General features: G+C 44.3%; 1 protein-coding gene across 1 annotated transcript; it reads left to right on the top strand.

Moving 5' to 3' along the window:
- The first annotated feature begins 193 nt into the window (after nt 1–193).
- On the top strand, nt 194–13,455 carry FAM187B (family with sequence similarity 187 member B). The gene is made up of 4 exons (XM_089687336.1): nt 194–199; nt 466–527; nt 11,928–12,755; nt 13,146–13,455. Exons 1-4 carry the CDS (start codon nt 194–196, stop codon nt 13,453–13,455), a joined length of 1,206 nt encoding a protein of 401 aa, XP_089543462.1.
- The last annotated feature ends 1,294 nt before the right edge of the window (nt 13,456–14,749 follow it).

Genomic DNA, 14,749 nt, shown 5'->3' with positions numbered 1-14,749 from the left:
TTTCCCCATAAACTTACAAGAAAATGTCTGAAAAGCGGGTGAAAGGAATGCATTAGGAAATTTTGCTAGGTGTAGCAAGTAAATAAATACACCTTCCAGTAATGCTATTACTAGGCTGCAGCTAGAAGGAGCTCTAATGATTTGAAGTGTGACTTCTGGAGACTAATACCAACAAGCTCACATTAAAACTGGAATGAAGGTGAGTGACATTTTCTGTTTTCCTCTTTAGATACAGGTTAGTCACACTTTGTTTTTACTATCTTTGCTCAGTTTTGTGTTTGTTGTGACATTCACTTTCTCGGTTTAGTATCCTATATGTTAGTAATGGTAATTCTCTAATACATATTGATGCGCTTTTCCGTGTGGCCTGTGCTGCCACTATAAAGAAAGTAATCATCTGTATAATGTGATCCATTTAATTTGGAATGCAAGTGAGCAACATGTGTTTTCTGCTCTCCTTTTTAGATACAGATACTGAAGGCTGCATCTTTGCATATGTTACGCATTATCAGTGATCTGAGTGCAAGGTATGACAATGTGTGTACCTTACTCTATAGGAAGCCATTTTGTCTCAAATATGAACTCTCAGACAAGCTTTATAAATTCATCACTTTAAAAATACGAAGAGAAGACGGCAGATACACAGGTACACTTTATGTAGAAGGATGTGTATTACCTGAGGCCAGTCACTTCACTGGGTATACGTAAGGGTTCACAACCACTTTAAGGTTTCGGTAATGGTTAAGGGTTACAGTATGGCGGATACGTTTAAATTGCTCTCAGCGCTGAAATTGCAGCAGGGGGCCTGGGGGCAGAGGGGAGACTCTCAGTGCCAGGACAAGGTCATCTAGTGCCCAGGACAAAGATGCCAAACGGCGCCCCTCCAAAATGTATGATCATTATGTGTCAGCAAAAATCCCCTCCCTCCCCCCCCAAACAAATTCAAGCATGATAGGGGGGCTTTAGGATCACAGCATCAGAGCTCTGCACTATAGATGCCATGGTTGTTAGATTGCCACATTGCTTGCTTGCCCACCCCCCTACTCATATTCTTTGCTGGAACAAGATGGGGGAAGATAAATGCTGCACAGTGGCGATCCAGTAGTCCCGATCCAGGAGAGCTGCAGTGGCAGAAGGAGGAGCTGAAAGGGAGAGAGCACAACCTGCCCCTCCTCCCGGGTCTCTCCTCTCCAGACCTGGCTTGTCTCCTTCAGCTCCAAGCCAACAGGAGTAGCGAAGATGCTGTCACTACTCCTGTCAGTTTGTAGATGGGAACTCTCCATGTGGTGCCCACCTCCCCCCCCCCCCGCCTCACATGATACCACCGCCCCTTTCGCCCACCCCTTGTCCCAGCCCTGGGAACTCCTTAAAAACCTTGGGCACCAGCACAGTAATCCCAGGTGCTGTGGCTCCCAGCGATTGAAAAGGTTCCCCCAGGCACAATCCGTTCAGCTGCAGGGGTTGGGAACAGTGAAGGAGGCTACTCATTTTTGGGAGCAGGTAAGTAGGCTAGTCAGCCTATCAGGCAGGCTGCACAATTTCTACTGGTGGCCCTGACCCCATACCTGGCCAGTCATTGTAAAGTCCCTTACTCTGGGACTTGTATTCTTACACCCACTGTTCCTGGTGCAGGTGCTTTTGACAAACTCGCATTACACTGCAGGCTCTTTGAAATCCCCACGTCCTTCCTGTAAAGGGAAGGTCGGCCAGTAAGACGGAGGGAATTCTGCTAGAGAAAGTGAAAGTGTCCAATCCTGCATTATGTAATCGATACAATGACTGCACAGGGAGTGCTCAGATTCCGAGGACTGATAACTCAGGGTCACCGACTAAATGCAGACTCAATGAGACTTAGAGAACACTTATTTACTCTTAGGGTATGGTAATAAAGATTAGGAGGCTGGCTGCTGACATTTTTTTCAGTAAGCGCGTCCAAGAAATAGCCAAGGTTACTTTTAGCTAGATAATTATGCGAGCCGACAAAAAATAGCGCCGTTGTCCATGGCAACCAATCAGGTTTTTGGGTTGTCATACGGAATGTATTCATTTCTTTATTTCTCTTGAGTACCAACTTGCAAAAGCCCTTCGATACAAGGCAATTTTTCAGCGATAGTTTGGCGGACAATTACTCTGCCACTGGACACCGCACCCAAAATAATTTTATATCTTTTTTTAGCTTTTTTTCTGTGTTATTTATATTTACTATATAAAAGGGAAAAAATTGGATGCTTACATGTCCCTTTCCTTTTATCATCAGTAAAAAATTATCCCGTAATCATTGGTGCTTTGTAACACTTTAATCCCCCCCCCCTCCAAAAAAGAACAATCCCATGTTAATGGTGGTCAATGGCGCTTTAAATCACCCACTACCCTTTAAAAAACAAATCCTGTAATCATCGATGGTTGGTAGCACTTTAACCCCTCCCCCCTTGTTCCTGCTCCTGCTTTACGTGTATATGTGACCGCTGGGTGGGCTTAAACGTAGTGCGGCCGAAATGCGTGCTTCCAACACAGTGATTGAGCTGTCATAGACAGCTCCCCATGTATACTTCCAATAGGAAGCTTCCGGTTATGTGACCATTGTGACAGCCAATCACAGCAGTCACAAGATCAGAAAGACTGCCCCTGCCTCCCAGCATTAAGTGGCAGGGGTTTTTAAAAAAAAATCCCACAATCACTGGCGGTCAGTGACATTTTTGACCCCCCCCTTTAAAAAAATCCCACTATCACTGGTGGTCAGTGACATTTTTACCCCCCCTTTAAAAAAAATCAAAAAAAAAAATCACACAATCATTGTGGGTTAGTGGCATTCTAACCCCCCCCCCCCCCTTAAAAAAAAAAAAATCACACAATCATTGTTCGTGGCATTTTAACCCCCCACCTTTTAAAAAAATACATAATCATTGGTGGTCAGTGACCTTTTTAACACCCCTTTAAAAAAAAAAAAAAAAAAAAAAAAAAAAAAAAATCACACAATCATTGTTGGATAGTGGTATTTTAACCCCCCCCTTTAAAAAAACCCAATAATCGCTGGTGGTCAGTGGCATTTTTACCCCCCCCCTTTAAAAAAAATCCCACAATCACTGGTGGTCAGTGACATTTTGAACGCCCCCTTTAAAAAAAATAATCCCACAATCATTGGTGGTCAGTGGCATTTTTAATCCCCCCCCTAAAAACCCCCCACAATCATTCGTGGTCAGTGGCATTTTAAGCCCTCCCACCTTCGAATGATCTGAAATTCTCTTTCCTGCTATTCACAAACATTCGGCCCATACAGGATAGGGAAAGAGGAGTTTCCTCTGTTGTGCATGGGCTGAATATTTGTAAACACTAGCAGAGTTTTCACTGGTGATCACTAGGTACAGATTCATTGTGACCGACTCTGTACCTTCAATCACCATCATAACTACCAGGCTGCCGAAAGTAGAAATGTAAGTCTGTTGACATTGTCACTTTAAATATATTATAAGTGAACCTGTCGTAAACAATACCTTGTAAAAAATAAAACCATGTTTATACTTCCCCTTCTTGCTGTTCATGCTGCAGGTCAGTACAAAAGGTCCCCTGACATTCGCTGGAAAACCAACACCTCTAGGAGTGTCCATCTCCTGTGTTCTCTGCAGCTCGCACGGATTGCTGTCCCCTGCATTGCTGTCAGTGGGAGGAACCAGTGAGAGCTGCAGTATTGTTGCCAAACACGACCCATTTAGGTGCATACGACCACATGCTCAAGCACCCTGCTACTGTATGTGACTATGGGACAGGAAGTGAAGGGAAATCTCCCCAATGGCCAAACATACCTGACAAGGGGTACGCTTATGAAAATGAAAAAAAAAAATGTTTTCTTTTAGTTCTACTTAATGTTTTTGTCAGTACAGGATTCCCATAAACAAAAAGGTGCCAAAACTGATGATTTTCTGCATCTTAGTTGCCAGTGGCAGCGTATCTTCTAAACGGTAAATCAATTTCTACATTGTTTTAGTCTACTCTGCAACACTCTGCTCGTTTCATGTGTGACGGATTGGTTGTGCTGATCAGTGACTGGATGTGAAATTATTGGTGGTGATTCTGGGGGAATACAGAAGGGTGACACATCTTTGTAGTGCTCAAAAACTAGGTTCACACCTATGCAGGTTACGTTTGATGCGTTTCTGCATTGCGTTTTTGACGTGTTTTGCGTATTTCATTTTTTCTAATTTTTCTTGTTGCTAGGCAGATTTTAAACGCAAAAAACGCAGTAAATGTTATTCTCCCTCCCCTCCCTCCTAGATACCCCTCCCTGCTAGATTGTAAGCTCCAAGGATCAGGGCTCTCCTATCCCTCTTGTATTGAACTGTATTGTTGCTGTATTGTCTCCCTTTATCCACTTCCAGACCGGACACTTTTACCCCCTTCCTGACCAGGGCAATTTTCAGCTTTTAGCGCTATCACACTTTGAATGACAATTGCGCGGTCATGCAACACTGTACCCAAATTAATTTTTTACCATTTTTTTGAGACAGATAAAGCTCTATTTTGGTGGTATTTATTCACCACTGGGATTTGTATTTTTTTTGCTATGTAATTGAAACGTCCAAAAATTTTGAAAAAAAGTGTTTTTTTAATAAAATTTTGCAAATAAATATTTCATCATAAATCTTAGCCAAAATGTATTCCGTTATCTTTTTAGTAAAAAAAAAAAAAAAATCCAAATTAGTTTATAAGCAGAAATTATAATTTTTAAACATTTTCTTTTACATTTTTATTTTAATTTTTTTATATTATTTTTATTTATTTTTTTACATACTGTCACCCTAGCAGTACAGTGTCACCATGGTGACACTGTACTACTTGTGGGGGGTGATGAAGATTTTTTTTTTTTTTTCTTACACGGATTGCTTTTACACCCATATAGGATGTAAAAGCAACCATTTCTCTTTCTCTCTGTCTGCATTCTTGCACTCATTGAGTAGTACTGAGTGAGCTGTGATTGGTCACAGCTTGTCACATGGCTTGTCACACAGCTTTTGTGAATAGCCTTGTACCATGTGACCTCTGTGATCATTCACAGATTTCACACGTAGTAAGCAATGATGTCAGAAGTGACATCTTGCTTACTACTTTGCATGTGATCACTGATTGGCTAATCAGTGATCACATGATCGGGACCTCGTATAGAGGTCCCGTCCGACGATCGGTGTTTCACTGTGTCCGGAGGACACAGCGGGCACCGGATCGCGGTGCTGCGCGCTCCCAGGGAGCGCGCACAAGCAGGGTGTGGGGAGGCCGTTTATAGACGGCCACCCGACCCTGCAGTGCCACCGTCCGGCCGTTTATATACAACGGCCGGACGGGAGGTGGTTAAATTGTAAAGTGCTGAGCAAACTGTTGGCACTATATAAATCCTGTATAATAATAATTCTGCAGCGTTCCCTTTGAAGTCTATAGAACCAAAAATGCAACGTTTTGCGTTCAAAAAAGTCCCTGACCCTTTCCAAAAAAACACACCGGGCGAAAACGCAGAGATGTGAACCTGTCCCATAGGAAATCATGTTGAGTGGACTGTACTGCGTTTCTGCAAAATGCATAGGGATGAACCTAGGGTAAGGGCCAGTTCACACTACACGTGTTTCAGTTGCTTTTTTTCTGCATCCAAAAGACACAGAAAGTAGGTTTTATGGTTGTCAGTGTCATAGTTCACATCAGTGCTTGCAGTTCCAGTGCGTTTTGGTTGCAGAAAAAAGTAGAACAGGCTGCATTTTTCCTGCACAGAACTGTACTGGAACGCGGTAAAACACATGAAAACCCGCACCAGACCAGTGCTTGCAGTTCCAGTTGCAGAAAGAAAAAAAAAGTAGAACAGGCTGCATTTTTTCTGCACAGAACTGTACTGGAATGCGGTAAAATGCATTATAAATGCACCAAAAGGCACTGGAATGCACATGTCCCTATTTAAATTGAAGAAAAAAGAGAGGGGGGAAAAATGAACTGGAATGCATAAAAAACACACTGTAACGTGCCAAAAACATGCATGCAAAAACGCATCCGGAACGCATCTGGACTGTATGATAGTGTGACTAGCCCTCAAAGCCAATTAAAAAAAGAACAAAAAAAAACTTCCATGGCTGGTAACCACATCATATTCTGTGGTATAGTATGCTAAAGCGGAACAGCAGCTAAATACACAGTTGAAATACAAATATGAGAGCTGTTTTATATGCAGATAAGTATTTATGTCTATCCAAACCAGGGGTGGACTGAAAACTCATGGGGCTCCCAGGCAATAGGGGATCATGGGGCCCCTATGTCCTTGCCCAAACTCAAAAAAGCCTATGAAAAAGGTACCAGGAGCATCTCATGGGGCCTCCTACTGACCCTGGGCCCTCAGGCAGTGCCCGGGTTTCCAAATGGTCAGTCCGCCCCTGATCCAGACCTGAGATTGACACAGCTCTGCCACATAGCACAGTCCAGTCTAGGAGGAGACCCGATTTTGTTTTCTTTGCTGTAGTTCAGTAACATTTAGAGGTCTTGTCCCTCCCCCAGCTTGTGACTGGACAATGAAAGGAGAAGCAGCAGACTGGTTAACTCATCTGTCAATCTGCTCTCTCCTTCCATCAGCATGATCCTTGTTAGCACATGAGCACTATGGCACAACTGGTTCACTCCACGTGCTGCTTCTCCAGCTCCAAGTCTGAAATTTGGGGTTTTTTACTTTTTTTACTTGTTCACATTGTAGTACTACAGCGTATACCCGTGCGTGGGCCGCGTTTGCCTGCATGGGGATGCTCAGGTGTTCTACGCATCCCATGCAGGCAGGCTCATCCATGTCAGTTGGGATGCAGGGGCTGCATGGATACAAGTGCTGCTAGTGCTGGATTAAATAATAGAGGCCCCTAGGCAGTTGGAACCTTGGGGCCCCCTTGCAGGTTTCTGGAGGTAGCCAGTGGAGCCCAGAGGAAACATGAAGGGTCTTTTAGACCTTGCATGTCTCATTAAAGAGAACCTGTCACCTAAAAATCATCACATAGGGTCCCCTACGTGATAAAAAAAAGTTGCGTAAAAAACAATTGTTTTAATTGCAACAAAATAAAGTTACGTCCAAGCACATAACATCCCCCCAAAAAAATTTTGAGCCCCCCCACCTCCACATATACTGTATGCATGTAAGAACAAAAATGGACACGTTGGAGTTGCCTTCGGGTAAAAACGTCAATTGCGATATGTATGTTACATATTACCGTGCACGCCAGAGTGAGAGCAATATATCTAGCACAAGACTAGACTGCTGACCTATAGGGAGCTTTTATAGAAAATAGAGGGTACTGAAATTTGTCGCCATTTCACAGGTTGGGTATGTTTACTTGGCGCAACCTCGTCTTTTATATTTTAACAATAATCTGGGTAGTTTTTTGCATTTGTTTGCTCTAAAATTCACGTAAGTTTGTTTTTTTTCCTTATTACCTTTGTGGTAATATCGTGTGACATAAAAAATTGGAACAAGCACTATTTTATTTTCTAGGGCATCTGCTTTCAGAAAATATAGAATGTTTGGGGGATTTGTGTAATCTTCAGGCCTGAAATGATTTTTTTACATGTGTGCAAAAAATGCAAAAACAGCTCTGGCAGAGAAAGGGTTAAGGGGTTTCGGATGCTGGGAGGCAGGGCAAGGTTTATGATCATGTGACTGCCCTGATTGGCTGTCACAGCAGTCACATGATCGGAAAGCTTTCCATTAGGCGCCGGTAAATGTGCTGGGAGCACACAGGGCACAGCTTTCTTTCTATTTTGGTGCGCAGACTGACGGCGCAAACTGTATTTTCTCTATAGCGTCTTTAATGTAAAGTTTTCGTTTCTGTTGATTTAATTTTTTCTTTTGTAAACTATTTAGGAAAGCTTCATTGTCATTTTCTTTCAAGATCCAATCAGTGCTATTTAGACCTGTTGTTGCAGGACCCTTAGGCTGCTGCCTACTCTGCCTATTTGGTAATCCAGAACTGGTTGCTGTCCCCAATTTGACAGCACACTGTCGGTGATCAGCGGCGTGCACCTACACCCGCAATGATGTCACACTGGGAACAGCAGCTGTGTCTGCGCAGCCGATGTGTCCCAATTGACCTTGGAAAAGGGGTTGCCTGCCTTTAAATGCATTGCACTACTCCCCCTTCCCCCATACCTCCCAACTTTCTGAGATGGAAACGAGGGACAACTATTAACAAAACTATGTAGGCATAGGACACACCCCCTGACATGCCCCTCCCTCTTATAGGAGAATTGTACAAAAAAAATGTTAAACCCACAAGTAGTTTTTTGACCACTACTATCCCTTTCATATTGGCTTTGGAAATTTACAGATACAACAATTTAGATATTCTATGAAAAGTTTAAAACGCTTTTTGCATTTTATTATTATAATTATACAGGATTTATAGAGCGCCAACAGTTTGCTCAGCGCTTTACAATATAATGGGAGACAATACAGCAGCAATACAGTTCAATACAAGAGGGTTAGGAGGGCCCTGCTCCTTGGAGCTTACAATCTAAGAGGGAGGGGCTAGTGGTACAAAAGGTAATAACTGTGGGGGATGGACTGGTAGGAGGAATTGAAGATTGCATTATTAGCTGAGGGCAGGATAGGCTTCCCTGAAGAGATAGGTTTTCAGAGATCGCCTAAAAGTGAGCAGAGTAGGCGATAGTCTGATAAATTGGGGAAGAGAGTTCCAGAGGATGGAGGAAGCTCTGGAGAAGTCCTGGAGATGAGCATGGGAGGAGGAGACAAGGGAGTTAGAGAGCAGGAGGTGCGAGGAGCGGTTTGGTGATGGTGTTTGGGGCCAAGATTGGTGATGTAATTTGGGGCAGAGTTATAAATAGCTATATATGTTATTGTTACGGTTTTGAATTTTATTCATTGGGCAATGGGAAGCCAGTGGAGGGAATGGCAGAGAGGGGTGGCAGATATAAAAATTTTATATACAGCTATATAGATCAGACCAAAATGAGGGACAAATGAGGAGTAAAGAGGGACTTCCAAATCAGGGACAGTCCCTCAAAGTCAGTTGGGAGCTGTGCCTGCCCCCCCTCCCCCCCTTGGAGTTGTACACCTATATACCATTGCCAAATCCTTCATGTAAGTGGATAAACAGTAGCTTGTTTTTTGTATTAAATGGTTAGTTCACCATTACAGAGGAAATGTAAAGGTGAACTAATATGAGAGCCACCTCACCCCCCCCCCCCCACACTGTTGAACTTCACTCTGTGGTTGCTGAGCTTTTAGCACCCCCACAGCCACTCCAATGGTCACTCGGTCAGGGAATTTGAGATCCCTACTCTACTCTCAGCCAGTGCTTCTGGGGCAGGCCAGATGGTTTTGAAAGGATAAGTTCACCTTTGGGAACATGTTACATGTTCCACCTGTTTTTAGGGTGGAAGATGTATCATGTTCCCACTGCTGCAGCTCTCCCTGTGACAGCATTACGGGGAGAAGTTCCCCATACTAGCTGTCACTTTTTGAAAACAGCACGGCGGTGCAGGGCTCCGACCACACAGCCGCTCAGAGTTCTGTGAATGAATTACAAGTACCAACGACCTTTGCTGTTGTCGGCTTGTAGTTCTCAATGAACCATCACGATGCTGTGAGGCGCTGTGGCAGTTAATTGATTCTTCCTGTCACAGTGTATCTGCATGCCATTATGAGGTACGAGCACACAGATACAATGACAGGTTTGCAGGAGTCCTGCATGGCACCAGAGATCTGATAATTGCTAGTGCAATGCTTTCCAGGCTCAAAAAAAAGTAAATGTGCATTTTTTTACATGCACAAAAAAAAAAAAAAAAAAAGAGCATTTATTTATTTTTTAATAAGTTAACTTATCCTTTAATGATTGTACTGAGGTTTATGTGTGTCTGTGAGACTCTTGATTGTGCCACAGGAAATAAAGCATATTTTATAGATACGAGGAGGGCTGGTTTTTGGTTACTCGAGGCTAGGTTCCCATCTGTGTGGGTGGTGCCACTGCGGGACCTGCACAAATCCTAATGGCATGCTGCCCGTGCTGGAAATCACCTTGGTTCCCATGAGGGCTGCGACTTCAAAAATAGTGCAAGGACCGTCACCAGCCCCTCCACATCTCACCATTTCCACCAGTTGGGAGTTTCCTTGGGGAACAGCATTCCCATCTTGGACAATGGGTGAGTGATGGGAATGTTAGTCTATACTGTTTCTTAGAGGGAAGTACCCAGGCCACTCTAACCTCTCTTTGGGAATGTTTTGGAAACTTCCCCTTTGATTTTTGGATACATTGTCAGCTCCACCAACTTTTCCTTACACAACCCACCTGAACCAAATCAGATCGACCCTTACTAACTTTGAGCGCTTATGGGCTGTCAATGACCCTGCCCTGTATGATCTTAGTCCTTTATAAATTACTGGCCCCCACTCCTAAGCTGACATATATTAGGGAATGGGAACATGATCTCCAGTGTGAGTTTACCGATGAACAACTTCTACATCTATACAGATTGACACACTCTAGCTCTATTGACACCAAGACTCAGGAGGCTAACTATAAACTGTTGGGTAGATCTGGGCAAGTGTAGTGGTCACCCCATACCATCTCAACGTCTGTTTCTGACCATTGCTGGAGAGGCTGTGGACAGAGGGGTACCCTCCTCCATATCTGGTGGGAATGCCCAGTGCTCCTACCTTTTTGAGTAGAAATCCAGGACCGCATAGCGGAGATCATGGATATAGACCTCCCCCTTTCCCCTCAACATTTCCTGCTTCACACCCCCGCCATCCCCTCTCCCTCACCTCCTCAATGCTGCTAAACACCTTGTTCCCCCATCCATTGGAAGAACTCTTGTGTCCCCAATCAGGCTGATTGGATTGGGAAGATATTGGAGACTGAAGAATGGATCTCCACCTACAGAGGTACCCAGGACCATTTCAATGCTACTTGGGCTCCCTGAAGGCAATACGCCTCCAGGATGCCTGCACCCACCTCCAGCTTAGATGTGGCCCTCGCAGACCGCTCCTTCAAACACCTTGTCCAGGTGCACCAGCAATCCTGATTTTCCCTTCATGCTGCCATCATTTTTACTGGGCGGCTGTAGGGGTTTGCTGACCTCTGCGTACATTGTTGCCTCCCGTTTTTTCCTTGAATGCTGTAGCCGATGACCTAGACATGGTTGCCGTTTCTTAGTAAGGTTTTAAGTTGCTGATCCTGGATGTTATTATTTGTTTGTATCTCTGGCCTCAGATTGGTTTGATCTGCCACTAATCTTCTGTCTGTAGTAGAGACATATGTATTTTTTTTTATGTTTATGTGTTAGCGACTCTGGAATACTTTTTTGCCCCGTGATTCTGTCAATTCCTATGTCTTTGTATTGAGACGTTTCTTTTTCTTTTTTTGTATTGTCATGTCTTTTTTAAACAAAATAAAGAAAGATTATATTAAAAAAAAAAAAAAAAAAACTGCGAGGACCTTTTTCCTGCATGTCCCGGGGTACAGCAGCCCATTGAAATGCATGGGCTCTCATGCCTGCGCAAATCGTACCCCACACAGGTGTGAACCTAGCCTTAGCCCCCTCTTGTTAACAGTTGGGTCACTCCCACTGTTTGCCGCTGTGTGCTGTGCGTGCGCCATTACTGCTTTCCTTGGGATGTCCAAAAAGGTGCCTCAGTTCTTTTTACAATTCAATCAATGCCTCTGGACCTGAGGAAGATGGTCTCCTCCAGGCCACCATAATTTAACCACACCCACTTTTGAAAAAGCATGCTATATGCTCCACAATTTGTTGCACATTGCACCTACTGGAAAAGGTCATTGGAAAGGAAGCTGGACTCTGATTGGTTGCTTTACTCCACTGCCATGATAACTGTCAAGTAACTGTCATGCTATGCTATCAAGGCAAGGTAATATCTTGGTCATTCTATCAGTTTCTCTCCACAGTGAAATGACTTTTTTCATGCGCATTGTGATTTTCTTTGCACTTCTTCTAAGCAAGGTTCATTCTGGGAGGGCTGAAGATAACATCCTTCCTTGCCCAGCTCATGGGTCTTGCCGCAATGCTTTTTTGACCAGCAACCCCATGACACTAAAATGTGGGGAACGGCAAGAGGATACTCCAGTCTCCTGGCAGTTCCTGGATGCCAGGGATCCTTATATTGAAGCTGTGACCTTCATATCCAGCAGCGGACATGTGGACCTTATCAAAGGCCTAAACACTGGACAGCATCTGACCATCTCCAGTTTGATGTCCCGTGCCAAGCTGGCCTCAGGAGATCTCACCATCCAATACCCCAGAGTGGAGGACACAGGTGTATATATTTGTAAAGACAGAAAGAAAAATCTGGCCAGATACGAGGTCGATTTCCAGGATGCCAGTCATATTCACATCTCACATGCCGGGCTAATGCAGAACGCCCTTCTGAACACAGCCATTGATCTTGATGAAGAGGCCATTTTGGAAATGTTCACCATCTGGAGCGACTGGCAGCCCTGTGACCGATGCAGATCTCCTGGAGAAAGGAAGAGGATCGGCTATTGCTACGCTGAGGTCTCCAAAGACGCGATTCTGCTGATAAGACCCATGCCATGTGGCCTGTTACAAACAGCCTTGAAAAATGTCTCTTTCACCCGTCCTCCGGAATTGAGGATTGAGACGTGCCAAGAGGCTTGTACAGCCAATCCATCTGCAGAGTCCATGGTTATAGAGAACTACCATACCTTGTTTCATGCGGATGCATCATTTAACTGCCCAGGATCTACCATCTACAAGTAAGTATCTACATAGCAACTGATTTCAGCTTTTATCCTGCCTGCCAACAAGCAAAATTTGAAGAGTGGGGGGGAACAAAAAGTACACAGCATAAGAGTATAAGGTGAAGAGCCGGCACCTCGTTCTCCCGATAAAAGTACTTTATTCATAAATGGTACAGTGTGCAAGTTACTGCAGCTTAAACATGTCGGTATAAAAACCCTTATTCATAGCCATGGCTATAAATACGTTTTTTCTCCCAAAACGCGTACATTTCTGTAACTTGTACACTGTACCCTTTATGAATAGTACTTTTATAACATAATAAAAAACAAACTAAGCACATATATTGTGACACATATGTATCTGATGCCCCAACAAGCTCAATAACAGTATTTACTGACCTACAGACCCGTCTACTGGACGCATGGAAGAAAATCCACCTCACGCCTGCAGCAGTTGCTCAAGAAGACGTCTTACATCTTGGATGACGCAACTGGAGGAGGGGCCTTGTCCATCCATATGCTCAATAAGACAGAGCGAGGGATCTTCGATTGCTATGTGGACCGCCAACTGACTGGGCGCTTCAACGTCATTTTTCCGGATGTAAATAGCACCCTGGAGCCAGAGCAGTACAGTGTGACCATATATGTCCTCATGGGCTTTGGGTTGCTGATAGCTGCCATGATTTTCTGTAAAATTTGGGTGTGCAGGGAATGAATACAGCATGTGATACAATAAAGCGGCACTAAACTCCCCCTGCACCCCCTATGTTTTTTCCCCACCTACATGTATGCCTGTGTTCTCTTCAAAGGACTTACCGACCCACAAAGCAAATCCAGCATTGTCCTGTTGCAATCCACTGTTCAGGTTCCACACAGCCGGTCTCATGTGTCACCATCTTGGTCAGCTGGCTGCCTCTCCGGGGTGAAGGTAGCCAGTTCCGGTGATACGGTAGACCAGCCCCAAGCTTGCCCTCCAGACCACTCCATGGCCCCTTTGTGTGCCAATCCTACTTACTCCTGGGAAAATGTGATGCAAGTATTCCAGGAGGCTGCAGGACCAGATACACATTGTTCTGACCTAGGCTGGAATGGCAATGGGGTAGGGCTAACAAAATAAAAATTATTAAAGAAAAAACTAAAAAACAATCGAAAAGGAAAAAAATAATAATCTGCAGTTCTGCGTGGGGGGTTGGGCAGATTTGGAGGGGGTGTTAAACTCCTTTTTGGAGTTTAATCCTACTTTAAATATCGGCACTGGAACCGCAGATTGAGGTGTGTCGGAAGGCTTGTAAAGGAAAACCATCTAAGGCAGCCTTTCTCAACCAGGGTTCCTCCAGAGGTGGCTGGGGGTTCCTTGAGAAATGAGCAATTTCTCAGATAAGTAAGCACTGACACTAATGGTCGCCACCTTTTTGCCATCTGTAAGGGGAACCTTTTTTCCCCACTGACCACCAATGTAATGGGGCCACTCTTCCAATGTATGGTGGTCCATCTCCCACTGACCAGCAAGGATGAGCTCAAAATCCATTCCGAACACAAGTTTGGACGGAGTTTTTGCTGTTCAGGCAGTTGCCCAAACACAGGACTTTTTATTGATTTGACAGGAGCTAAACGTCACGTACAGGAGCCGTAGAAATACCACTGCTATCGAAGACATTGTTCTTGTTGTCAATGGTTGCCAAGGAAGTGGTGGGTGCTGGCATCTACCACGCCTTTAGCAACCAATAATGTAACCCTGCCCCATTCAATTACTGGCCAGGACTCTATGCCAATGTAAACTAAGGGGTAGGGATAGTGTGACAACACTGACTAAATATGGCCACATGGCACAGTCAATGACTTTTAGCCTTGAGGCCCTAGAGATCTTATTTGATGCCAGTAGGCAACAAGATTGGACATGGCTGTTGGTCGGCAGGATTTTTTTTTCAGCAGGTGTCAGCCATTGTTCATCATGATTGACGTGGATCTGCATCGCCGGACCACATGACTAACAATGGATGTACATCATG

The sequence above is a fragment of the Staurois parvus genome, unplaced genomic scaffold (assembly GCF_062004578.1).
Source record: "Staurois parvus isolate SC_StPar_1 unplaced genomic scaffold, SC_StPar_1.0 ptg000423l, whole genome shotgun sequence".
NCBI lineage: Eukaryota > Metazoa > Chordata > Amphibia > Anura > Ranidae > Staurois > Staurois parvus.
This window is presented reverse-complemented; position numbering and strand designations above follow the sequence as displayed.